Source organism: Gopherus flavomarginatus, chromosome 7, assembly GCF_025201925.1.
Source record: "Gopherus flavomarginatus isolate rGopFla2 chromosome 7, rGopFla2.mat.asm, whole genome shotgun sequence".
In the NCBI taxonomy this organism is placed as follows: Eukaryota; Metazoa; Chordata; order Testudines; family Testudinidae; genus Gopherus; species Gopherus flavomarginatus.
Window position 1 is genome coordinate 50,755,599 of NC_066623.1, and position 27,226 is coordinate 50,782,824.

Below are 27,226 nucleotides of genomic sequence, written 5' to 3' on the forward strand. Positions count from 1 at the left end.
CAAGGCTCCTGCAGCCACCCTCCCCAGGAAGGGCTCATTTCCCCGATCTAACCATGCTTAAAGTACTCTGAAAAAAATGGGGGCTTTGTCACCGCCGCCCTATTTACCCATCTCCTCACCCTGCAATTAATTCTTCACCCGTTCCCCAAATAAATCCTGTCTCCTCTAAGTCCCCTATCAATTCTGCCCCCACATCTGTTCCGCCTCTCTGACTCCCCCTCAATTGTGCCCCCAGCCTGCAAGCAAGTCTGTCCTACCAATTCTGCTCCCCAGCCACACCTCTGCTCTGCATGCTGCTCCAGGGGCTCTTTACCCCGCCTGCCCAGGCCAGGGGCTAAAGTGGGGAGGGGTGGGGTACAGAGGCACTGTCCTATCCCTATTGCTCACAGGATAGGGAGTAGGAGGCAGAGCAGCTGCACCCCTCTGCTCCTCCTCCCCACCTGCAAGTGCAGTGTGGGCTCCTAAGAGGAAGTGTGAGAGCGCTGTCTGCCTCCTGCAGCAGCTCTGATTGGCTGTTGTCCCCCAGGAGGCGGGGCAGTGGGCAAAGCAGCCAATCAGAGGGGGGTCTCCTGCTGGGAAGTACAGCAGGATGTGCAGCTCAGCCCTGGACTGGTCTGTAGAGGATGGAAGACTATTAGCCAGGATGGGCAGGGATGGTGTCACTAGCATCTGTTTGCCAGAAGCTGGGAATGGGTGACAGGGGACGGATCACTTCATGATTAGCTGTTCTGTTCATTCCCTCTGAAGCACCTGGCATGGGCCACTGTCAGCATAGCCATTTTTATGTTCTTATGTAGAGGTTAGGGTGACCAGATGTCCCAACAGTCCCAATTTTAGGGGACTTGTCCCACGTCCTGACCTTACATTGGTCGGGATGCACTTCGTCCCGATATCGGGGGGACTGTGGCAAGCCGGCGCCATCGGCGCCACTCACCTCTCCTCCTGCGGGCCCTGGGGCAGTGCAGCTGAGCTCCTGGCATGGAGGCGCCAGTCCACAGGCCGGCAGGAGCCTGCAGAGTGCAGCCCTGCCCAAGGCACACAGAGGCAGCAGGAGGTCTCTGCTCCGCTGCGTGCTATGGCGGGGTGGGGCTTGTAGATGCGGGTAGTGGGCGCCGAGGGGATAGAGCCCCTCGCTCCCCTGCCCCCTCCTCACACGCCCGACTTGATCCGCGCAACCCTAGCAGCCAGAGGGACCTGCCTTCTGGATGCTTCCTGGGAGCTGCTTCAGGTAAGCACCGCTGGGACTCACCTGGCCCCCTCTGGCAGGTCCCTCTGGGGGGGCTCCTGGCCAAGCAGGGGTGAAACCTGGCGGCCAAAGGGGGGGTACTTTCGGGGGGGAGGGCTTGGGGCAAAGCTGTCGAGAAGGGAGCGGGTCGGGGAGACCAGTACCAAGCCACTTGCCTTTTTCCCTGTCTGCAACAGATTTGGCTTTATCTTTATATTAAGGGGCAAGTCACACTCCAACTCAATCTGCAGTGAGCACAACTCCTGAGTGAGAACATGAAAAATTTTATATCATCACCTCTTGGAGTAGTACTATGCTATGAAGTTTTACTGTGACTTTATGAAAATGTCTATTTGAATCTGACTCTTTAACTGAAATATTGCACTACTGTGTATGCTACATTTCTGAGCTTGAAATAAAACCATGATAAATTTGCCCTTTTAAAGAAAACTACAGTGATTAGTTCCAACACCTTGGATAGCTGTATAAATATTTTTTAGACAAGAATATATCAAAATTACTTTTCTTCAGAAATAACTACCATTCTTTCCTTGGCTTTATAGCTCTGATATTAATGACACCTAAAAAGATTGAATAAAACTTTTCTTCCTGACTGGTTTTGAAGAATTCTGAATGCAAAATTTGGTCACTTTGTGGCTAGGTGGATTCTTCCAGGTTTCAGGAATCCTCTCAAATACCCCATGGCCAAAAAAGTCACCCAAGTAGTAGTATGTTGATGCAGTCTCTGGATTCTAGCAATATTTTTGTTTCACCTCAGAAATAAAATACAAAAATACATTAGATTTTTACAGTAAACATTTTGTAAAAGATTTCACATAGATATTTTTTAAAATATTTATAAAAAGTTAACTGGCATAAAATTCATCAAATTGTATTTGAGTAAGTATTTTTAAGATCACCTAACCATTTTAGTACAATACTTTCCATTTTGTTTTTCCTAGGTTGAGAATCATCCTTCACATACATAGTTAGTGTAAGCAGTCAGGATGAGCGCTACTCTGACATCTGGTGGTGAATTTGTAGGGAGTGTGGAAAGAATTTCAAGAATTTCAAAGTGTGGAAAGATTTGCATTGGCATCCATCCCCCACTTAGCATAAGCCCACAGCAGACTGGGATGGTTATTTTAACAGCTCTGGGACCCCCAATTTCTTTGTTATTGAGGCAGGAGGAAAAAAAAGTTTGTCACCCTGATTGTGTGAATGGGGAGCTGTGGGACTGCTTTGTGACAGAGATGACTCAACCTCAGTTGGGTGGTACTTGCTAAACATGGGACATGGGTCCCAACTCCCCATGAATGGACAGAGGTTGGGGACTGGTGTGTGTACCTGATGGTATGGGCCCTTTTTGAGGGCCTGGAACACCAATTGCACATGTTCCTTTCTCCACTGTTAAGGAGTAGAGCTAATTTTGATTCCATTAGGAGTCTATCTAGAAATTGCTGAGCTGAATTCATGTTGAGCTAATGGTGCACCAACACCAGGGCTCCCCTACTAAAAGCTGAAATCACTGAAGGGGCTGGGCTGAGCTGAGATCACTGAGTGCTGTGTTAACCTGTGGGGGAGCCTGAAGACCTATCGTTAAGCGGCTAGCAGAGCAGAGCACTTTGCAGTGTGTTGGAGCAGCCTGTGGAACAGTGAACAGAGTGAAGTGATTTTCAGGGACAGCTGGAGGAGTGGCACAGCTGATGTGGTGAAGCGGGTCATGGTGAAGGCTGCAGCAGAACTTCATGGAGAGGTGGAGCAGTTGGCCCTGGCCCACATAAGGTGCCCCTTAACACCCTGTGTGGATTCTCCCCTCCACTTTCCACCCAGGCTGGGGGGATAAAACTCTGCAGATAAACTCTTGAATTCTGGGGTGGCACTGACCAGAGACTTTTGGGTCGTTGGACTTTGGGGTAATTGGACTTAAGACCCTAAAAGAGAAAGGACATTGCCAAATGTACTTGGAGGTGGGTTTTGTTTATGGTTTGTGTTATAACCCTGTTTGTGGTGTTTCTCCAGTGGGATGCCGCATTGTTTCCTTTCTTTATTAAAAGGATTTTGCTACACTCAGACTCCGTGCTTGCGAGAGGGGAAGTATTGCCTCCTAGAGGTGCCCAGGAGGGTGTGGTATGTAAGTGTCCCAGGTCACTGGGTGGGGGCTCGAGCCAGTTATGCATGGTGTCATTAAAACGGAACCCCTGGATACTGAACCCGGCCCTTGTTGCTGCCAACTCAGAGGGGCAGAAGGGTTACATTAGCTTTATAAATATATTTAAAAACACTTGGATTATAGGAGAGAGAATAAAATCCCTCACTCAGTGCTCTTTGATTAAGCCTTAATTTCCAAACCATTTCCCTTATGTATTGGAACAATAATAATGGTTTGCACCACTATATGTCCAGACAGTTACATCACACTCATCACTATATCTTTAAACATGTATAGCATTTTTCTTCAAAGAATCTCAAAACATTTTACAAGGTTTATATCCTCACAATACACCTGAGTAGTAGCTAAGCATTCTTAGATCCAGTATCCCAAACACAAAGGGTAGTGGGCGCCGAGGGGATAGAGCCCCCCACGCCCCTGCCCCTGCCCCTGTCCCCTCCCCACATACCTGACCTGACCTGTGCAACCCTAGGAGCCAGAGGGACCTGCCTGCTGGATGCTTCCTGGGAGCTGCTTCAGGTAAGCACTGCTGGGACTCATCTGGCCCCCTCTGGCAGGTCCCTCTGGGGTGGCTCCTGGCCAAGCAGGGGTGAAACCTGGCGGTTATTTAGAGGCTCTGTATTACTGCTGTATTACAAAGAATAAATCATAATTATACAGATGGAGAAAGGTAAAGTACTTTCTCCAAGACCACATAATAAATCAATGGCTAAGCCAGAAATGGATTTGAGGAGCCCTGATTCAAATTTCCCTTTTCTAACCACAACAGCCACTATTGGGGGTGAGGGTTTGCCTTATGCTTTCGCTTAGAGCTTGTGAAAACAAAACAAACCATTTCTCAAGTTTGAAACCGAATGCAGGAATCAGAATATGAAGATCCTAGTATTAAAATTTACATTAGAAATAGTCAAATCTCACTGGTTTAAGTTGTCCGAATAGCACAGGAGATGCAGTTTTATCATAAATCTTGTGATATTTGGTATTTTGCTTAAATTCTGATTTGTTGAGGGTCCTCCTTGGACTACAGGATAATCTTAGTTTGCATTTTTTTTAAAAAGTAAGTTTCCAGTCTTTATGTTTGTTGGATAAAAGACAAGAAACAAACAAACAAAACCTTTAAGATCTAATCCCTAATCCCTAAAGACTCCAAAACCAGAAGGCAAATAAAAATATTTTTTTCTGTTCTAACACAGGTCAGCACAGAATCTGAACTGGCAACAGAAAATGGGGCTCCCAGTAGGACAATAGTTCTTTACTCTTGCTAGGAGCCCATCAGTGGATTTGGGGGAATAATGTTACTCAGTCAGTTCGTCTTTCCTGGCGTACTGCACGCGCTGGTGATGTCTAACTAATAATAATTAAGAGCCGAGTTTATTTCATACAAATTGTGTCCAGCGCCATAGATTCACTGGTCAGAGTAAACACGCACTGTATAATATTAAAGTATCCTTCCTAAAGAAATAACAGGAGGAGAGAGAAACCAAAAACATCTGTGTATCACAATAGGGAACTGAGCAGTTTCTTTGTTACTGACTGCACCAAGATGTGACTGTTCAGGGAGCATGGGAGAGGAATGTATCTGAATAATTAAAACAAATAGTTTAGCTTTGATGTAAATAGGTGTGAATGACGACAGATGCACTACACTTCTGGCTCAAAAAAACACTGATAGATCTGAATCTTAAGTGGCTTATCCAAGGTCTGTGATGGAGCAGGGAAGCTGGGTCTCCCAAGTCCTATGCTAGCACCTTAGCCACTGCACCCTCATCTCTCTTTTATGTTTCATCCTAATCTGTGACTCTCCATACTTTCACTGTCTGTCATGAATGTAATAGTCTTCTAAATGAGATTATAGTAGCGCAGTGCACTGAAGTAACTGCCACCTCTTTTTTTAACAACACACTCTCCGCTAATGATTTCTACAGGCGCCATGTCACTCTTCTCCTCGAATGAAATGTTGCTCAGATTGATGAAAGGGCAACAGATATGTAATCTATTAATTTACAATACTTGGCTATGAAGGGCTAGATTGTGCCTTTATAACTCAGTCCTGAGTAGATATATAGAGCTGAAACACCCCATGGGAGCTCAGCAAGGGGAGACACAATCCTTCTGTGAACTTCCAGATAAACCTGCTACCCCTAGTCCTGTGCTTAGCCTGCTGTAGTCCTTTGAGGAGATTTATCTTCCTGGGGTGTGCACAGAGGGATCAGTCTCTGTGGTCCCTCAAATGCAGTGACTATGCTGGCCATTTGGCAGGGCTTCATTGGGGAAAGTTTTTGTGCCTCCACCAGCATCCCTCTCCAAGGGCAAGCTGCAATCTGGTTTTAAGCAAAGCTGTTAATTGGACAAACTTGTGTTCAGTTACTGGTAATAGTTGAAGGCCTGATCCTGCAAATGCACGTGAGTAACTTTACTCCTGTGAGTAGTCCCACTGAAAGTCAGTGGACCCACTCACGGTACTAAGCATTCTGCCCCTAGGCTTTAGTCACTATAATGTCCTAAGTGGGCCATAAGCCTGAGCCTTCCAGAAAGTCACTCTAGGCTTTAATGGCAAAAGGACTAGCTAGTCTGTCTGTTTTTAGAACTAGAGGTCACCAAATGAAATTAATAAGCAGCAGGTTTAAAACAAACAAAAGGAAGTATTTCTTCACACAATCAATCTGTGGAACTCTTTGCCATGGGATGCTGTGAAGGTGAACACTAAAGAAAGGAAAGAATGAGACTGGCAGAATAAGGACAGTGCTAATGTAATGCCAATATTTAAAAAGGGCTCTAGAGGTGATCCCGGCAATTACAGACCGGTAAGTCTAACGTCGGTACCGGGCAAATTAGTCGAAACAATAATTAAAAATAAAATTGTCAGACACATAGAAAAACATGTACTGTTGCGCAATAGTCAACATGGTTTCTGTAAAGGGAAATCGTGTCTTACTAATCTATTAGAGTTCTTTGAAGGGGTCAACAAACATGTGGACAAGGGGAATCCAGTGGACATAGTGTACTTAGATTTCCAGAAAGCCTTTGACAAGGTCCCTCACCAAAGGCTCTTACGTAAATTAAGTTGTCATGGGATAAAAGGGAAGGTCCTTTCATGGATTGAGAACTGGTTAAAAGACAGGGAACAAAGGGTAGGAATTAATGGTAAATTCTCAGAATGGAGAGGGGTAACTAGTGGTGTTCCCCAAGGGTCAGTCCTAGGACCAATCCTATTCAATTTATTTATAAATGATCTGGAGAAAGGGGTAAACAGTGAGGTGGCCAAGTTTGCAGATGATACTAAACTACTCAAGATAGTTAAGACCAAAGCAGATTGTGAAGAACTTCAAAAAGATCTCACAAAACTAAGTGATTGGGCAACAAAATGGCATATGAAATTTAATGTGGATAAATGTAAAGTAATGCACATTGGAAAAAATAACCCCAACTATACATACAATATGATGGGGGCTAATTTAGCTACAATGAATCAGGAAAAAGATCTTGGCGTCATCGTGGATAGTTCTCTGAAGATGTCCATGCAGTGTGCAGAGGCAGTCAAAAAAGCAAACAGGATGTTAGGAATCATTAAAAAGGGGATAGAGAATAAGACTGAGAATATATTATTGCCCTTATATTAATCCATGGTATGCCCACATCTCGAATACTGCGTACAGAAGTGGTCTCCTCACCTCAAAAAAGATATTCTAGCACTAGAAAAGGTTAAGAAAAGGGCAACTAAAATGATGAGGGGTTTGGAGAGGGTCCCATATGAGGAAAGATTAAAGAGGCTAGGCCTCTTCAGCTTGGAAAAGTGGAGACGAAGGGGGGATATGATAGAGGTATATAAAATCATGGGTGATGTTGAGAAAGTGGATAAGGAAAAGTTATTTACTTATTCCCATAATACAAGAACTAGGGGTCACCAAATGAAATTAATAGGTAGCAGGTTTAAAACAAATAAAAGGAAGTTCTTCTTCACACAGCGCACAGTCAACCTGTGGAACTCCTTACCTGAGGAGGTTGTGAAGGCTGGGACTATAACAATGTTTAAAAGGGAACTGGATAAATTCATGGTGGCTAAGTCCATAAATGGCTATTAGCCAGGAAGGGTAAAGAATGGTGTCCCTAGCCTCTGTTCATTAGAGGATGGAGATGGATGGCAGGAGAGAGATCACTTGATCATTGCCTGTTAGCTTCACTCCCTCTGGGGCACCTGGCATTGGCCACTGTCGATAGACAGATACTGGGCTAGATGGACCTTTGGTCTGACTCGGTATGGCCGTTCTTACATTCTTATGTTCACTTCAAAAAAAGCAGATTTCAACAGACTCAGAATGTGTAGGGAAGAAAATGGGGTGGGAGGAAACCTTAAGAGAAGTAGGAGTTCAGAAGAGCTGAGGGTTTCACAAGGAGACAGTATTAAAGGCACAGTGGCAAACTATCCTGATGTACACAATGCACAGTCAACCTGTGGAACTCTTTGCCAGAGGATTTTGTGAAGGCCAAGACTGTAACCGGGTTCAAATAGGAACTAAACAAGTTCATGGAGGATAGGTCCATCAATGGCTGTTAGCCGGGATGAGCAGGGATGGTGTCCTTAGCTTCTGTTTGCCAGAAGCTGGGAATGGGCGACAGGGGATGGATCACTTGATGATTACCTGTTCTGTTCATTCCCTCTGAAGCACCTGGCATTGGCCACTGTTGGAAGACAGAATACTGGGCTAGATGGACCTTTGGTCTGACCCAGTATGGCTGTTCTTATGTTCTTTTCTCTGGCATAGCCCTGGTCTACATTTAAAATTTAGCTTGACATCTCTCAGAGATGTGAATTTTTCACACCACATAGCGCTGTAATTAAGCCAGCCTAGACCCTGGTGTAGACACAGCTAGGTCGACAGAAGAATTTTTCCAGTAACCTAGCTGCCACCACATTGGGAGGTGGTTTACTAGAGTGATTGAAAGCCCCCTTCTATTGATGTAGAAAGTGTCTGCACTATGGTGCTGCAGCAGCAGAGCTGCAGCTATGTAACTGTAGCACCACTCCCGGCAGTGCTTACTTGAGGTGGCTCCCAGGAAACTGCTGGCAGGTCCCTGAGTTAAGTGTCAGAGGCTGCATCCTCCTCCTCAGCAGAGTGTATGCAGACCGGTCCACCTTGCTCATGGCAGAGCCAAGGAAAGGAGGCACCTGCCTCTGCACATGCTGATTCTACCCAGGCCAGTCTGGGGCTGAGCACTGTTAGGCTGCTGCCCAGTTCACTTACCCACATTAGCAACAAGGGATTGCACCTGGCAGCATACATCTGCTTAATGTACAATTGGGACACCATTGTCCCGATATTCAGGTAAAATTTTGCATTTGGTAGTGAAATAGAAAATTAGTTGATTGGGAATGTCCCATTAAACCCGACTGTGATCGGTTATCTACTGGCATTTTTGTTTTTTCAGGTTGTTTTCCAGTGTAACGCAAATTTACGGTAGTTTACAGTTCTGAACCACAGTGCATACTGTAGGACAAACTACAGTGGGCACGTAATAACACATAAGAAGCACAGAGACTTTCAGTGGCTAGCTATCTAGCTAACGGTTTTCAGCTGAAAACCTCACTTGAAATGGCAACGGCAAGGGAGGAGCCAACTACCTAAAACCAAAAAAGACAGTGCAGATACAGGACAGAATGGGAAGCCACTTACACCTGGATTTGGAAATCCTATGAGTGTGATTCAAAAGCCTTTTTGTAAAGCATGCGGAAGGAATTTAGCATTTGCCATGGCAATGAGTCTGATGTTAAGCATCATGCTGAATCAAAAAATCATGGACAAAACACCCAGACTCACAAGAGCAACACCCTGGTCTTACATTTTTTTCAGCAGGCCAAATCAATCCTTCAATAACAAGGTTATCGCTACTGAGCTAACTCAAGTTTACCACACAGTAGTCCATCAACACTCCTATCGCTCATGTGACTGTGAACTTAAACTGGCACCTACCTTGTATCCAAATTCAACGATTGCAAAGCACGTCAGCTGTGGCCAGACTAAAGTGGAGGCATTGACCAAAAATGTGCTGTCATCATTCTCAACAGAATTTTTAAAAGACCTCAGCAAGCCAGATGGTCCCTATTTCTTAGCTGCCACAGGTACATCTAACAAGGGCAATGTGAAAACTTTCCCCTTATCACTGAAATACTGGACACCTGAACATGGGGTCCAAGATAAACTGTTAGACTTCTATGAGCAAAGTGAAGAGACCGCAGAGGCAATAAGCAACACATTACTTGAAAAACTTGCGACACACAAACTAGACCTAAACAAAGTGTCTTCCTACTGTGCTGATAATGCAAATGTGAATTATGGAAAGCGACAAGCAGTGTACCAGAATTTAAAAAACCAAAATAAAAATATCTTACCAGCAAACTGCCCTTCCCTTGTTGTGCACAATGCCGTGAAACATGGTAGCAATACCCTACAAGTCGACATTGAGACTCTGGTGATTAAGATGTTCAATCATTTCAGCAGTTCTACTAAGAGAATAGCAGCATTGAAGGATCTGTTTGACTTTGTGGCTATGGAGTATGCCACTTTACTGCGCCATGTTCCGACACGCTGGTTGAATCTTTTCCCAGCTGTAAACAGGCTTGTAAATATGTGGCAGGCTGTTAAGTGCTCCTTTGTTTCTCTGGGCAGTAAGATGTGTCCAACATTTCTGTGGATGCTGTTCTTAGACAGGGAAAACGGTGAAAAGGTGAGGGGCCTAGCAAAGTTGAGGTTCATCTGTTATTCCTCCAGAATGTCCTGAAAATCTTCAATGATACTGTGCTCTGATTGGAAAATGAGAGTATGACAGTATGTGAAGTGTATGCCATAATGAATACTCTGAGAATTAAACTTCAGCAACGGAAAAATGACATATTCTTTGGCGCCAAAGTTGAAAGTGCATTAACTGAGATGCTGCCTGTCACTGCTGCATGTCTCCAGAAAGACTTCATGAAATTTTACAATGTGTCAATCCTATATTTGGAGAAATGGTTTGATTTTTCAACAGCTGGCTACTTGTTCAATACCCAGTGCCTGAACATCAAAGTTAATAGGGTATTCGAATTCAAGGATCTGTCTGCAGCCGTGACAGCTGTAAACTTTCTGAAAACAGTGGATCCTGATCAGCTGTATAATGAGTACTGTATCATCAAAGACATCAACTCCAAGTTGGGGAGCCTGGAAACTATTCAGTTGGGGAACTCTGGTCTCAAGTGCTGAGAAACAAGGACAGTAGCACTGAATTCCTGAACATGGCAAAGCTGGTGTCATACCTGCTCAGTATACCCATAAGCAATGCATACTCAGAACGTGTATTTTCAGTCATAAAGGTGCATGAACTGATGTCCGGAATCGAAACAGCATAGACTTGGTGCGGAGTGAAACCCTTGTCAAAATGAATTTCCGGATGAGTTGCAAGGACTTCTACAGCTTTGTGATTGCTCAGAAGCAAGTTATGACTATGGCAAAGTCAGCCAAACAGTACTAGACTTCTGGCATATCTGAGAGATATGCAAATTGGGAAGTTGATTTATTGACTGAATAAAAAACCCAGCCCTTTTACCCCTGTTGTTTGTTTAGTGTACAAATAAATCTGTATGTTTAAATATGTATTACTACTAAGTTGTTGGGATTTGGTGGTTCCCAGTGAGACTGATGCTGGGTAGAAATCATGGGACTTCGATCCAATGCGATTCAATTCAATTCAATAAAGCTTTATTCAACATGTGCACAAAGAGAGCCCCTGGTACAAAGAATCAGGCAGAGTCCCTCCAGCAAGGAGCCCCTCCCCTCGCTACATTATAGCACATGGTGCTTATATAACAAGTTATATAACAACTTACATAACATGAACCTTAACCAATCAGAGTTAAACAAACCCATATATGGGTTTGTTTATCACATGCTCATTGTGCTCCAGTCCACATGCCAAGCTCACACCCCTCCCCATGGCCTTCTCCAGAATGTTGCTAGGCCGGTGAGCCACAGCATGCTTCCCTATGCATAAGCACCCTGTAAACCACATTTTATCTAAAATAAACACAACCATACCCTTCAAAGTCTATAATTTAGACTCACTGATTCCAGACCTCTGTGATGTAGTTTGCTTCAGCTGTCAGTGGCTGAAGCTGGGGTTGAAGGCAGGCCTGGGGGCCTCCCCTCTGTGACTGCGGCTGGAGCCAGAGTTAGAACTGGGAAATTCACTCCCCTGCCTGCAACTGGATCTGACTTTGCAACCAGAATCCTGCACCCATGTCCTGCAGCTTCAGCTGGGGGCTGGAGCTGGAGCCCTATGCCCCCGGCCCTGTGGCTTCTACTGGGGGCTGGAGCTGGGGCCATGAATCCTTGCCTTGTGGCTTGTGGTGCAGGCTGCAGCAGGGGCCGTACAACCCCTCTCACAACTTCCTAGTGCCCCCTCTCATGGCTCTGTTCACCCGTGTCGTGGTCCTCTCTCCCCCTGTCAAGGTATTTTCCCCACTTTGAACTTTAACGTCCAAACAGTGGGGACCTACATGAACTCTTCTAAGCTTAATTCCTAGCTTAGATCTGATAGCGCTGCCACGAACCAGAAATTCCAGTGTCTAGTACACTCCCTGTCCCCCCAAATCTTCCCTGGGGAACCCAAGATCCAAACCCCTTGGGTCTTAAAACAAGGAGAAATAAACCATTCCCCCTCCTTCCCCCTCCCAGACTTTCTCCTCCCTGGGTTATCCTGAGAGGCTACACTGATCCAAACTCCTTGGATCTTAAAACAGAGAGGAATTAACCTTCCCCCCACCTCTTTTCCCCCCACCAATCCCCTGGTGAGTTCAGACCCAATCCCCTTGGGTCTTGAACAAGGAAAAAAAATCAAACAGGTTCTTAAAAAAGAAAGCTTTTAATTAAAGAAAGAAAAAGTAAAAATTATCTCTGTAAAACCAGGATGGAAAATGTTTACAGGGTCTTCAGCTTATATAGGCTAGCCTAAGATACAAGTTACAGCAAACAGAGGTAAAAATTCTTCCAGCAAAATACACATTCACAAGTTAAGAAAACAACCATAAGACTATTCCGCCTTTTCTAGCTACTACTTACTATTTTGAACATGAGAGACTGTTTCAGAAAGATTGGAGAAAGACCTGGTTGCACGTCTGGCCCCTCTTAGCCCCAAGAGCGAACAACGAACACCACAAACTGCACAAACAAAAACTTCCCTCCACTGAGATTTGAAAGAATCTTGTCCCCCGATTGGTCCTCTGGTCAGGTGTCAGCCAGGTTATTGAGCTTTTTAACCCTTTACAGGTAAAAGGGACATTAACTCTTAACTATCTGTTTATGACACCCCCTCCCCCCAACCGCTCGCCCAATGTATCCTGATATTTCACGCTTGCGATCTGGTCACCCTAGTAGAGATGTCACCCCTGGGTGTGCACTTGTTGGGAGCCTCCTCTTGCATGAGACAGGCAAGGAGCAGCACAGATGCCCTCCTGGCAGGGCCAGGTGTGGAGAGTTGCCCCAGCATCATTGGCAGCAGCTGGTGCCTGCCACTTGCCTCCTACAGTGACTGCACTCAGCAGGGCTCTCCCTGAACTTCCCCATGTTGCTAGGATTGGCTAGGGCTGAAGCTGTCTGGCCATGATGCAGAGGAATCCTCCTCTGATTGGCTGCCTGCCCCCCTTGCCTGCATCTCGAGGTAGAATGACCAACCAGCCCTGCGCTGCCAGCGTGCCCCTTTCACACTGCCCCCTTGCCCAGTGCCCTGCCCTTATGCCAGCGCCCCCTTACCCCAAGACTTCCCTCACAGATCCCTATGCCCAGCACCCCATGCCTAGAGACCCCTCCCACTGACCTCCCACCACAACTGCACAGCATCCTGCACATCATACCCCCTGCCCAGCTCCCCCACCCACAGATTCCCTACTGTCCAGCACCCCCTTCTGCTTGGGAAATTCAGGACTGGGAGTGTGTTTGGGCCACCTTGCTGGTTGTAATGAAGGCTGGTGGAAGCCGGAGAGGGACTGTAGACAGGCTTCTGGGGTCAGAGCTGCTGAACCAGGGCTGTCTAGCACACAAAGGATGAGATCTGCATGCTTGTCGGGTGGCAATGAGCATCCCAGGCTGTGAGCTACAACAACAAAGCATTGTGAGGTACACAGGGCTACAGGGCAAGTGGTGGAATAACCCCTGACTGTTCTGGATTGAACCCCACACTCCGTTACATTTACATCCATTCATTAAGGCTGTGTCCAGTCCCTCAATCCCAATGTTTCTGCAGTTTAAGGGCTTTCCCTGTGCTCCTGCCTCAATTCCTCTGGCAGCACCACCTCAGTGTGCAGTAGATCCAAGGCAGAAGTGCCATTTCAGGCACTGATGCCCAAACTAGCAAGGGACCAAGCAACTAATAAAAGAGCAGTGAGAGTTTGGCCCAGTAGCCTACCACAGAGAACTCTTGCCATATGTGTCCAGTCTCCCTCCTACTGCTGAGACATTACAATCAATGGAATTATTGCATGCAGATTACCTATAGAGGAAGGGTGGTGACTGGTTATGTCTCATGTCACAATGGCCCCACTTAAACTTCTGAGCTATTACCACCTGTGCCTGTCTGTGGCCTTTATAATCATAACAGCTAGCAGCCTAAGGAATATTTAATGAAATCAAAGATCTCTAACACAACAGCAGACACTGACAGCAGATAAAATAATCAGCAGCCATAGTTGAGAGGGAGGAAATTCTCCACACACAAGTGGTAACGGATGGTTGCACTGGATGTGTGTTAAAGTTGCAGGGAGAAAATTAGAAACCAACAGAAACCAGATAATCACATTTTACATAATCCCCTTTTCCTATGTAGAGAACAAGCATTTAAAAGTAAGCAAAAATTATAGCAAAGAGAGCAACAGCACCAACTATCTTAAATAAATAGGGCACTGAGGTGTGGTGGTTGTAATCTCCCACTGGCCTGGTTTTCAGAGGTTTAATGATCCGTTCTCTCTGAGTCAGGATGGCTTTCCTGGCTCCACTCCATTTCCCTGGCCCTCTCAGGCGGTACTGGTACGGCGTGCAGGGGCCAAAGAAAACCTCCATGGCAAGCTTTGGATCCGTGAGGAAGAGAGACAGCAGGTTGGGCTTGACTCCTACCAGGCAGGCAAGTTCATCCATGTATTCAACATAATCCACTTGGATAGTGTGGCGCGGGCTTTTCACATACCTGAAATAAGAGAGAGAAGTGTGGGTGCCTTGTAGCGTGATAAAATGGAGACTGCATTGACCAGAACATGACGTTCCTTAGGGGCACCAAATTTGAAGAATCTCCTCCTCTGGAATTAATTCTCACTGTAACTGGAATTAAAGGAAAGCTGGGTCACGATTCCATGTGCAGTCGTAACTCATGCCAGGTGGGTATAAGTGTCTTTGTCCCCTTCTAATGGCAGGTCACCAGAAGAGATTTAAGGCTGCTAATGGAGTTTGCTCAATTGGTAAGCTATGTGCATGTAGCACTGAAAGCCCCGTCTTCAAACTCCACTGTCAGTCCCATATATCAGAGGGGTAGCCTTGTTAGTCTGGATCTGCAAAAGCAGCAAAGAGTCCTGTGGCACCTTATAGACTAACAGACGTTTTGGAGCATGAGCTTTCGTGGACTCTTTGCTGCTTTTGCAGTCCCATATATGTTGGTTTTAAAAGTGGTGCCTAATGTGGGGCTCGAATGCCAGAAGATCTGACATGCTTATCTCCAGGTGGGGGATATCTATAGAGAGAATGAGTCCTTATCTCTTTCTTTTGGCTGAAACAGGAATTTCTCCCCTATTCACTGCTAGATTCAGCCACGATCTGGGGGATAGGGATGAGGATCGAATTGCTTAGTTTTCTACAGTTATAATTTTAATATTTAACCTTGTTCTTTTTTGTCACGTTTATGTGTAGAAGGAAGATAGAGATGGGAGAACAATTCCACATCAAGTAAATGTTTCCAGATAAATTTTAACGAAGAGAGCTAAGACTGGAAATACCAGACTCTTTACAACAAATTGGTGACACATTGGAAGTATTTTAGAGAATGATAGAAACTTAAGACATCCTCAGAGAAAGACTCCTTCCAAACATGCCCAGTAATTATTACTTCACATAAAGGTTCCTACCGTTTTGACATTTCATCTTTCTTCTGTGTAATATCGGCCATCATGTCGCTTTCTGTGGGCAACCTGATCAGCCCTAGAAGAGAAAAGCCAGAGTATGAGCAGAGATGTGTCTGGCTCCTTCAGAAGGGAATCAGCCATGTCCAGAGAGAGCTCTGTGTGTGAGGAATGGGGGAAGTTGTTGTTTCCTACAGGAAGCACTGCACCCTGGGCTGGGAACGCCGCGATGACTTTGTGTCCCCAAAGTTCCAGAGCTTGGAGCTTGTGGAGCCCAGTGGACAGCCTGAGTCTGTGAGAGACGTGGCAGTTAGACAGTCTATCTTCAGGCCTGCTGACAGGGGAAAGAGCAAAGGGAGCAACTTCCCAGGGGTACCAGCAGCAGAGCTAGCAGCAGCTTGCTGGGCACCAGCCAGCAGAGGCGCAGCACAGTTCAAATATCAGGTGGACCGCGTCTGCATGGGTGTGGCTTGTGCGTGTGTGCACCAGCCGCTGCACGCGGTCCAGCTGTGCACCCATGTGGCAACACCATGCCAGGCCTGTGGGCCCATTGACTGTTCTGCCCTGGGGCATGGAATTGCTGTCAACAAGCCTGTCTATCTTTATCAGGACCTGCCTAGATCTAGAGTTGAGATTCCTTCTCCACAGTTTCGATACTTCCTGTGACTCCTCTCCCCCTTTTCCTGGGATCACAACATTTCCATACTTCCAAAACAGAACGAGTGAAGGCCCAACCACCTGGAGAGCAGCCATCCTGGAATACTTGGGATTGAAACAGCACTATGGTGGAGAGGGATATGGGCTGGCTCATCATCATGGCACTCATGCGGCTATTGTCTGCCACCCAACCCCAGCCCAGGGACTTCACAGCTCTGCTGAACTCGGCTAGTACTATGGCAATCCAGAAAGGCCCTCTACTAACACAGGCTTAGGATTTCAGAGAGCTCTGTAACCCAGATGCCCCAGGCTATTTCCTGCATTTTGGTTCACATACCCTTGAACACTTGTGTGGCCAAGCGACTCTGGAGTTCTGCAACGGGCATGATGGCCCCCAGTGGCTGGATGAGACCAATGAAAGCCAGAGTTGGCTTCTCTAGGTGAGGAGGGAAGATGAATTTATACAGGGAGACCTGGTTTTCGACCACTTTGACACAGTCCTGGAGGAAAGGGAAAGAGAAGCTGTATCCTGTAGCGAAGAAAACTGCATCAATGTCCTCCTCTCTGGTGCCATCTTCGAAGATGGCGCCAGTTTCAGTGAACTCCCTGATGTTCGGTTTCACCAGCACTTTGCCAGAGATGATGCGGTTTGGCAGGTCGTCGTTGATGGTTGGGTGCTGGCTCATAATCCTGCATGGCAAAGAGAAGGTATGTCAAGATCTGTTTGGACAATGGCATACCTCTGAAAGCAGGGCAGGATGAGTGTGATGGTCAGGTCTCCTCTCCTCTGTTACAAGAATTTGGCCCAGACAGCACAGCCATGTTACTAGCAGCATGAGTGCAAAAAGCTGTTTGAAGTTGCTTGGTGTCTGTTATGGCTCCAGTAGCGTAACAGGCCCTTAAAGGGGGTAGAAACAGCCCCCTGAGATTATCCCCAGGCAGGAGGCACCGCACTATGGCCATTCTTCCCAATTGTCACAGGAAGGAGGGCATAAGCTCTGAGGGTGCTCTAACATACACTGACAGCTGGGTCGGGTCCTGCATGGTGCCAGAACACGGGAAACACAAAATCACCCTCCCACACCTTCCCCAAATCCCGTGATGGTGGAAGGGAAAAGTCAGGACCTAGGTCTTTTATATCTAACTCCCATGATTTGCCATCCTGCCCCAGCAGGCTGAGGGGAATATTCCATGTGTTTGAAATCACCTGTGCTGAGGCCTTAGACCGTAGTGTGCGTGGTTGAATCTTGCATTTAGTCTGTTCTCTGCCCATTGGTTAACCATGGATGTAGTCAACACCTGCTTGAAAAAGGTTTTTAACCTGGTGGTGAGCACTATGTCCACAGGGTACCCTTGCTCCTCAACACGATTCAGCACCCACGCCCCACGCCTGGTGCTGAGGAAGACCTAGACAGTGGAGAAAGACAGCTCTCTTGGACATTGATACATACTGTCCTGAGTTGTGCTACTTGGCACTTCATGGCACTGGCAGGGATTGCTACTGTCATAAGTTATTATCTGCAATAGGGTGAGTAATATAGGCCATAGTTGAGATCAGAGCTCCAGTATGCTGGCCACTTGTACAGCCACATTGTGAGGGATGTTCCTGCCCCAAAGAGCTGACAGTTTCAATCTTTATCCCTGCCCACTTGGCCCTGGTTCCCACTGGCAACCCCCCCATGCACGATCTCCACTGACATCCCCCCCACTGCCTCCGACTCCCAGCTGTAGTCTCACTGGAGGTTATGGGGATCTCAGAGAGAGGAGCCTGGCTGGGACTGTGAGGAACCTCACTGAGCTGTGACCTTGGTCCCTGGTTGTGTAACAGAGCAGGCTGCACATAGGAGTTGTCTGCTTCCTGCCCAGCAGGGTGCAGCCAGTTCTCAGGGTCGACACCGCACTACTATCTGTGGGCTCGTGGTGTCACTGCCTATGCTACCCCATTGCTGGACATCTGCCACACACCCAGAGAAGTGAGTGGCCATCCTTAGTCCAGGGCCTGGGACAGCTTTGGAAAGGACTGGCAGATGCTTCCATGTCAGTACCCTTATCTCAGACATACTTGTACATTCTCACAGGGGGCGACATGTCTCTTTACAGGGACCTTCCCTGACCCTCCACCTCTGCTGTGCATCCTGTCACTGCTAGACACACAGATCCTCTGGGATGCCCTTGGGAACGCTGGGCTGCAAGTGGGCAGGTGGCTGGGCCAGCTATGAAATGGCTCTGGGTACTGGAGACCCTGTTCTCCTTGTTAAACTTTGCCACCTTTTTCTTCCTCAGCCCATAGTTCTGTTTCCTTCCTCTGCATTTATTTTCCCTGCAACTTGTGCCCAAACCCTCTTGTGTTGAAGCAACTGCTCCAGTCTTCAAACCATGGAGGTTCCTGTCATCTTTCAACACACTACCCAGCTATTCCCTGGCCACATCTGATTTCCTGCCATCTCTGGTCCCCTGCACGGCTGGTAGGGATGTCGCTGTGGGTGCCTTCCCCTGACTTTATGCAAGGTACAGGTAGGCAGGGGCAGATGAGCGAATGAGGAAGTGGGACATGGTACTCTGAGGGCAGGGCACAGCATTGTGGGTAATGTGCTGGTCAGTGTGCATTGTATCCAACCTTGTACCCAGTCTACAGTGGCTAGGATTCTGCTACAGTTCCTAGCTATAGCACTGGTCTCTCTAGCTCCTGGTGGAGTGTAGATCTAGAAGGGCCCAGTTCCATCCCTTCTCTAGGGCAAGACAGCAGCTGCCATACAACTAACAGCTGTAGGCAATTCCCTATTTCCATTACATCCACTTGGTAAGTGCAGATTGCCCATGATGATGCTTTGATACCAACTCCAATGAACCATATAAACCTCTGTATCTCCTCTCTGCAGTTAGGAGCTGCTTCAAATGGGAGTCTTCCCATTGACTTCAGCAGAGGTTGGGTCAGGCATTTAGTCTGGGAGTTTCTGGGGTTTGTGTGGTGGTGCAGTGTATTGGCTGGGGCTGCTGCCATTAGCCCACTGAGGTGCGGGGTGCTGCACTGTGCCATGAACGTAGAGCCGTGCCTCTGGAGCCAAACCTGATCAGCTTCATGGCTGAGCTCCACGGCCAGGTCCCCTCCCGAATTGCCGATGCCGATCACAATGACTCTCTTCTCCGAGAACTCCTGAGGATTCTTGTAATCCCGGCTGTGGTAGTAGCGGCCTTTGAACTTTTCAATCCCTGCCAGGAGAGAGTGGACCAGCTCAGGCTTTGGGTGCTAGAGGTGAGCTAGTGTGTTTGGCCTGTGTCTTTGCCCACTTGAACATTGTGGTTCTGGAGCTCAACACAAACAGTGAAGAGGAATCCTCTGTTTAGAGGAGACTGTGTGGGTGGGGACCAGAATGGCATTCTGGGCTGCACCTCTAAAAGGTGCACCACAAACCCATCATCCCAGAGGAAGAGTGGAGCAAAGATAGGTTGAAGTCATTGTTTCACCTTCCTGACTCTGAGCAGCTCTGTGGGGCTGGAGATGCCCCGATCTATCTGAATCATGGCAGTTCCCCAGTTCCCCTATTAGCCACAGTGCTGCAAGCTACATCTCCACCCTGAGGCTAACCCCACTGTCAGCCTGACCTCTGGCAGGCCCCCCCTCCCCAGCTCCCAAGCCAGGGATTATACAAGCCTCTTTGTTGGAGGGCAGCCTATAGCCATCTTCTGCAGTGCCTGCACCAGGGGAACTGTCCCCCAGCTGGGACTGGGCCTTTTGGAGCACTCTACACTGCTCTGGCCATGTACCCGGTGTAAAGGAGCTGGTGTGTAGGTTGGAGCCTTGCCTCAGAGTAATAAGGGAGTGTGAGGCTGTGGGGACAAGGAGCAAAGTAGAGAAGGGGCAAAACGAATACAAGAGACTGTTGTAGCAGTCAAGCTTTCAGGGAAGTCTTCCCTCCTCCCCCAGCATAGATTCATAGACTTCAAGGCCAGAAGGGACCATGATGATCATATAATCTGACCTCCTGCACACTGAAGGCCACAGAACCTCACCCAGCAGCTCCTGTAATAGACCCATAACCTCTGGCTGAGTTACTGAAGTCCTCAAATCATGATTTAAAGGCTTAAATTACAGAGAATCCACCATTTACACTAGTTTAAACCTGCAAGTGACACATGGCCCGTGCTGCACAGGAAGGTGAAAAATCTGCCAGGGTCTCTGCCAATCTGATCTGCAGGGAAATTCCTTTCCAACCCCAAATATGGTGATCAGTTAAACCCTGAGCATGTGGGCAAGACCTACCAGCTAGACAACTGGGAAATAATTCTCTATTCATAACTTCTCCAATCTAGTGTCCCATCAGCAGCCACTGGAGATGTTTGCTGCTAGCAGTCATGTAGCAGCTATATGCCATTGTAGGCAGTCTCATCATACCATCTCCTCTATAAGCTTATCAAGCGCTGTCCTGAGGTCAATTAGGTTTTTTGCCCCCACTGCTCCCCTTGGTAGGCTCTTCCAGAAGTTCACTCCTCGGAGGGTTACAAACCTTTGTCTAATTTCAAGCCTAAACTTGCTGATGGCCAGTTTATATGCATTTGTTCTTGTGTCCACACTGGCACTTAACGTAAGAACATAAGAACGGCTGTACCGGGTCAGACCGAAGGTCCATCTAGCCCAGTATCCGTCTACTGACAGTGTCCAATGCCAGGTGCCCCAGAGGGAGTGAAGCTAACAGGCAATGATCAAGTGATCTCTCTCCTGCCATCCATCTCCATCCTCTGACAAACAGAGGCTAGGGACACCATTCCTTACCCATCCTGGCTAATAGCCATTTATGGACTTAACCACCATGAATTTATCCAGTTCTCTTTTAAACGCTGTTATAGTACACGCTTTCACAACCTCCTCAGGTAAGGAGTTCCACAAGTTGACTGTGTGCTGTGTGAAGAAGAACTTCCTTTTTTTTGTTTTAAACCTGTTTTAAACTTAAATAACTCCTCTTCTCCCGCCCTAGTATTTATCCTTCTGATGTATTTATAGAAAGCAATTGTATGTCCTCTCAGCCTTCTTTTGGATCAGCGAAAAAAGCCAAGCTCTTTGAATCTTCTCTCGTAAGATTCCTCTGATCATCCTAGTAGGCCTTCTCTGCACCTCTTCCAGTTTGAATACATCTTCCTTAAAGATTGGGGACCAGAATTGCACACAATATTCCAGATGAGGTTTCACCAGTGCCTTGTATAATGGCACTAACATTCCCTGGTCTCTACTGGAAGTATCTTGCATACATCCTAGGTCTGCATTAGCCTTTTTCACAACCACATCACATTGGCAGCTCAGTCATCCCATGATCAACCAATATTAGATCTTTCTCCTCCTCCTGTCTCTTCCAACTGATAGCAAAAATTCTTGTTGTTAGCCCCTAAGTGCATGACCTTGCACTTTGCAGTATTAAATTTCACACAGCACATTAGTCTGGGGCTGTAACACCAGAGGTTCTGAATAGCTGGAGTGACAGATGGGAAGGGGCATAAGGTCACCAATACAGAAGTTTGAGAACCACTGCCATAGATCTACGTGACTGCTGTATGTGCTCTTCTCCCCCCTCTGGCATGCTCCTGAGTGGCTCTCTGTATCTGCTGTGCTGCCTATGGCTTTGGAAGCTACGTAACCATTTGGGCTTTGTGTGCTCTGAATTGCACCTTTCAGTGTCTCAGGGGGCTGTTGGGCTGCCATCTGGTGCAGCTCCTTTGCTGCTGTCATGCACTGGCATATTCCTGAAATGGGAGAAGCACCAGGTGGTGGCTGACAAGCTTGGCAGCAGTTCCGTGGTTACAGTGGATAATCATAGAACCCTAGGATTGTAGGGCTGGAAGGGACTGTTAGAGGCCCATGAGTCCAGCCCAGGACTCATGTGTGTCCCAGGACCAGCACAGGAGCACGTGCTCATTGCTTTCCCTCTGCTTATCCCTTTGGAAAGTCACTGCTCAGCTAAGGCCTTTTCCCTTCTTGCTCTGCGACGTACCTGGGAAGGAGTCCAGTGGCAGATGGGCGTTGGTGTGATGGCCGCTGCACACCATGACCCCATCAAAGACGGCCGACTCCTGCTTCCCTTCGGACTCTGTGACAACATCCCATTGGCCCGTGGAGGAGAAATCCGGGCGCTTTGTCACACTGACCACAGTCGTCTGGAAGGAAAAAGGCACTCACAGAGCTGGCACCAGGGAATTTCATCCTTTACACTAACCTCCTCCCCATGCTTGAGTCAGCAACCCAGCCAGGAGGCACAAGGCCAGCGCACAGCTGGGACCAGCAGCAGGAGGTCGGTTGGGCTCTGCTGGGTTTTGCCTCATGGCCTCTGTGGATTCACTGGCTCCCACTGGGAATGGGGCTGCAGCAGCTCCTTGGACCTGGGCTGTAACTTCATCCAGGCAGCCCTCAGACAAAAGGAGGTCCCAGAACAGCCCCTCCAGCTCTCCCTGTTCCATGACTGTGAGATGTTTCCTCATCGGGGGGGATTCTTTCACCCAGGTCTTGCACACCCGTGCGTGCACATGCACACTCACACACTAACACACACACACAGAATCCTACCCCTGCTCGCTGGGCCAGCTCTCCTCACCTTGAAGCGGATATATTTCAGAAGGTCGAAGTGGTTGGCATACATGCGGAAATACTCCATGATTTTGGAGTTGTGCATGTAGTTGGGGAACTCATCCGGGATGGGGAAATCACTGAAGCACATCATCTCCTTGGAGGTGTTGATGATGACAGATTTGTAGATGCTGGCTCTGCCCTCTTCGGGATTCTTCTGCAGAAGTGAGAGAACATAGACATTACTTTTGAATATTGACTCTGGAAAGTAAAGCTGTAGCAATGAAGGCGGCATGAAGCCACAGGTGGTGTGATCTCCCCTAATACAGATGTTGCCCTAGCAGCCTCCCTACTCTGCAGAAATACACCTTGAGCATCCTATACATTTTCCTTCACCCTGCCAACACACGACATGCCTTTCCCTTTACCCCATCCCCATCGCATGCACAGCCTCAGCCCCCATCACCCCATTCTCACCTCTTGGCCACACACAAACACCCTCCATGCCCTGTGTTGACACCACACCCTCTGGACCGTCACTTCTGGTGGCATTTGCCAGGATGTCCCTGTCTCCCCATGACGGTGCGAATGATTCAAACCAAGGGTGTGTGTAGTGGGCTGGCGTGGCTCCCCTCCTCCCCGGAGAGGGTCGAGCCCTGCTGGAGGCCAGAGTGGGCGGAGCTACGGAGCTCTGAGCCCACCCCTCAAAGAGTCAGGCGGCGACCCGGAACTATAAAAGCCGGCCCTCAGAGCTCAGTCAGGCCCCAACAGCCGGAGAGATCAGACGTACCTCAGGGAGCTCGAGACTGAGAGACTCTGGCAACCCAGCGGAGCCGTCCAGACTGGCTCTCCCGCTCTCGATACCGGGAGGAGCTGCCTGACCTTTCCTGTGCTCGCTATTTGGAGGAGCTGCCGGAGCCTCCCCGCGCTCACTATCTGGAAGAGCTGCTGGAGCTTCCCCTCGCTCGCTACCCAGAGGAGCTGCCGGAGCTTCCCCGCCCCTGCTACCTGGATTTGCCGACGGGGCTTCCCCGCACCTGCTGCTACCTGGAAGAGCCACCAGCGCTACCCTGGCCCGACTATCCCGAGGAATTCCTGGACCTACCATCCAGCCCTGGTCGTGATGAGCCTATGCTCATGGACCCTTCAGAGGCCGATGCTAGGACCCAGGTAGGTCCCAAGGGGGAGTACAGAAGCAGCCCGGGGGTAGCTGACCCCCGTCAGGCTGCGGAGCTGTCGGAGCCTATGTCAGTGTGTTGCGGCCAGGATCCCCACTGACTGACCAGCGGAGTGACAGCAGCTGTTAGGGCCCCGGGCTGGGATGCAGTGGAGTGGGAGGGCCTGTGTCCCCCCTGCCCCCCACTCTGGGGTGGCAGACTCCCCCTCTCCCTGGCCTGAGCTTACTGACTCAGCGTTTGCTGCCCTGCCCTGACCTAGAGCTGGACCTTTAAAACTGTTACTGTTGCTCAGCCCTGACCAAAGGCCTTGTCATAAACAGATAGTTAACGGTTAATGTCTCTTTTATCTATAAAGAGTTAAGAAGCTCAGTGAACCTGGCTGACACCTGACCAGAGGACCAATCGAGGGACAAGATACTTTCAAATCTTGGTGGAGGGAAGTCTTTGTTTGTGCTGTTTGTTTTGTTCATTGTTCGCTTTTGGGGCTAAGAGGGACCAGACGTGCACCCCAGGTTTCTCCAATCTTTCTGAATCAGTGTCTCATGTTTCAAATTAGTAAGTACTAGCTAGAAAAGGCGGATTAGTCTTATGTTTGTTGTCTTAACTTGCAAATGTGCATTTTGCTGGAAGGAGTTTTACCTCTGTTTTCTGTAACTTTGAATCTCAGGCTAGAGGGGAGGGAGTCCCTCTAGGCTATATAAATCTGACTACCCTGTAAACATTTTCCATCCTAATTTTACAGAGATAATTTTTACTTTTTCTTTCTTTAATTAAAAGCTTTCTTTTTTAAGAACCTGATTGATTTTTTCCCCTTGTTTAAGACCCAAGGGGACTGGGTCTGAACTCACCAGGGATTGGTGGGGGAAAAGCGGGGGGTAAGATTAATTCCTCTTTGTTTTAAGATCCAAGGAGTTTGGATCAGTGTAGCCTCTCAGGGTAACCCAGGGAGGGGAAAGTCTGGGAGGGGGAAAGGAGGGGGGATGGTTTAATTCTCCTGGTTTTAAGACCCAAGGGATTTGGGTCTTGGGTTCCCCAGGGAAGGTTTTGGGGGAACAGAAAGTATGCCAAACACTATATTTTGGCTGGTGGCAGCGTTATCAGATCTAAGCTAGGAATTAAGCTTAGAAGGGTACACGCAGGTCCCCACTTTTTGGACGCTAAAGTTCAAAGTGGGGAAAATACCTTGACAGGCCTGAGCTTACTGACTCAGTGTTTGTTACCCGCCCTGACCTAGGGCTGGGCCTTTAAAACTGTTACTGTTGCTCAACCTTGACCAAAGGCCTGAGCTTATTGACTCAGTGTTTGTTACCTGCCCTGACCTAGGGCTGGGCCTTTAAAACTGTTACTGTTGCTCAACCTTGACCAAAGGCCTGAGCTTACTGACTCCGCGTTTGTTACCCGCCCTGACCCTGGGCTGGACCTTAATCTATTACTGGTACTACTCAGTCCTGATCCAGGCCTGAGCTTACTGATTCTGTGCTTGCTGTCCGCCTTGGCGTAGGGTCCGGCGCCTCGCGGCTGGTACGGCAGCCCTGCCGGAGGGCCTGAGCCCCTTGCCCGCCGGACAGACAAGCACCGCAAGGACCGCTGGGCTAGTTTCCCAGACCAACTGGAGTGGAGTGGGCCGGCGTGACTCTTCTCCTCCCCGGAGAGGGTCAAGTCCCGGCCGCCCACGTTTACGATGTGGCAGAGAGAGAGATTTGCAATCAGCGTGTGCAGGCAGGCAGCCCTGCAATGGCCTGGTGAGGGTTAGCCATGCAGCAGAAGTTCACTGGGGCAGAGGAAGCTGGAGAGGAAGCCTGTCACTGCTGTGGACTCCCACCTGCTTGTGCCTTGTTGGACATCAGTCAATGTTTTGCCACTGAATTCAGTGGGAGCAGGACGGGGCCCCCTGTCTGAAGGGAGCCTGCCGATTCTGGCACCAGCTCAGTGGGGAGAAACCATCACTCGCCTGTGAAAGGAACATTGTCCCATTTCTGGATAAGTCTAGTTTGTTCTTCTCCAACCTAAAGGATTCGCTATGAGCTGAAACCCCTCTGTGCTGGCCCTTCCCCTCCAGCCTCCTGGCATCCCAATCGTCAGAAGCAAGGGCCTGATCCAAAGCCCATTGAAATCAACAGGAGTCTTTCCACTGACTTCAATGTGCCTTGGATCAGGCCCTAAACCAGAGCCATAATTGCACTCTGGGTGAGGTGACTGCATGCTCCAGATGGGTGGAAAAGACCCTCGCCAGCAACTACATTACCCTGCAGCCTCCTCTGGGCGCAGACCTTGTTAATACCTGCACACGCCCGAGGGACTCTGTATATAATAAGATTCCAGGATTGTCACTGTGAACCCTAGAATGTCTGCTGTGTCAGTGTGAAGTAATGGGAACAGCTGCAAGCATGGCAGAGAGCTCTTCTTGTTCACACTATCACCAGGTTCAGACATCACTGCATCTGACAGTCTGTTACTGTCCTGCTTTTAAATTTCTCAGCCATTTTTGTCTTTTTACACACATGGGGATTTCAGGAATTACACCTGTGTGACCATATGGGCTTTCATCTGGTAGAAATAATGATACAGTTTGATACTTAGATTGCAGTCTCTTTGGAGCAGGGACTGTCCTTTTGTTCTGGGTTTGTACAGCACCTGGTACAAGAGGGTCCTGATGCTTGACCGTAGCTTCTTGATGCTGTTGCAATACAAATAATAAATAATAGCCAGAATTCAGAAAAGCACCCACACTCATGATGAACTCAAACTTACCTTGAACCTCCAGAGCCCGCCAATATCTTCACTTCTCTCAAAGCAGGTGGGCTCCAGCCCATCATCCAAACAGCATTTAATGGTGCACAGTCCACTGGATCCACCACCGATGACTGCAATCTTCTTCTTGGCCATGGCCATCTGTCTCAGGAGGAGGCGCCGAGAGTTGTGGAGGTATCCTGAGAAGGGAAAACGTGCATCTTCTTTTCACATGACTTACAGCTTTACCTCAGGAAGAATCCCTACAGCGTCTTCATGAGCCAAGCAGACGAGCAAAGGAATCCTTCCCAAAAATGTCTTTGTTCTTTGTATTCTCTAACCCCTAGGCACTGGATCAGCCAGAGATACTAAACTGCTGTAAGCTCTTGTCTCCATGGGGAAGTTATTCTGGAATAAGGTTGGGGTGACTATAAAGGGCTATAGCTATTCCGCAGTAACTCTCTGTGTGGACAATTGTATCTCGGAATAAATGTGTCCCCATGGGGAGTCATTCCAGAAGAGTTATAGTGGGATAGTTATTCCGGGACACCTAGTCTGGTCAATTTTCTTGTGCAGACAATCCTAA

At 48.1% G+C, this 27,226-nt stretch overlaps 2 protein-coding genes across 2 annotated transcripts in view; both read right to left on the reverse strand.

Annotated features, from left to right (window-relative positions):
• The window catches only part of SUCO (SUN domain containing ossification factor), a 900,323-nt gene that overhangs the window by 18,115 nt on the left and 854,982 nt on the right, over window positions 1–27,226 (reverse strand). The gene's annotated exons all lie outside the window — the stretch shown is intronic.
• LOC127055816 (flavin-containing monooxygenase 5-like) lies at window positions 13,312–26,839 on the reverse strand. The gene is made up of 8 exons (XM_050963251.1): window positions 26,662–26,839; window positions 22,761–22,949; window positions 22,164–22,326; window positions 19,250–19,392; window positions 17,390–17,589; window positions 16,520–16,872; window positions 15,532–15,604; window positions 13,312–14,603 (listed from the first exon to the last, which is right to left on the reverse strand). Exons 1-8 carry the CDS (start codon window positions 26,800–26,802, stop codon window positions 14,258–14,260), a joined length of 1,608 nt encoding a protein of 535 aa, XP_050819208.1. The 5' UTR covers window positions 26,803–26,839; the 3' UTR covers window positions 13,312–14,257.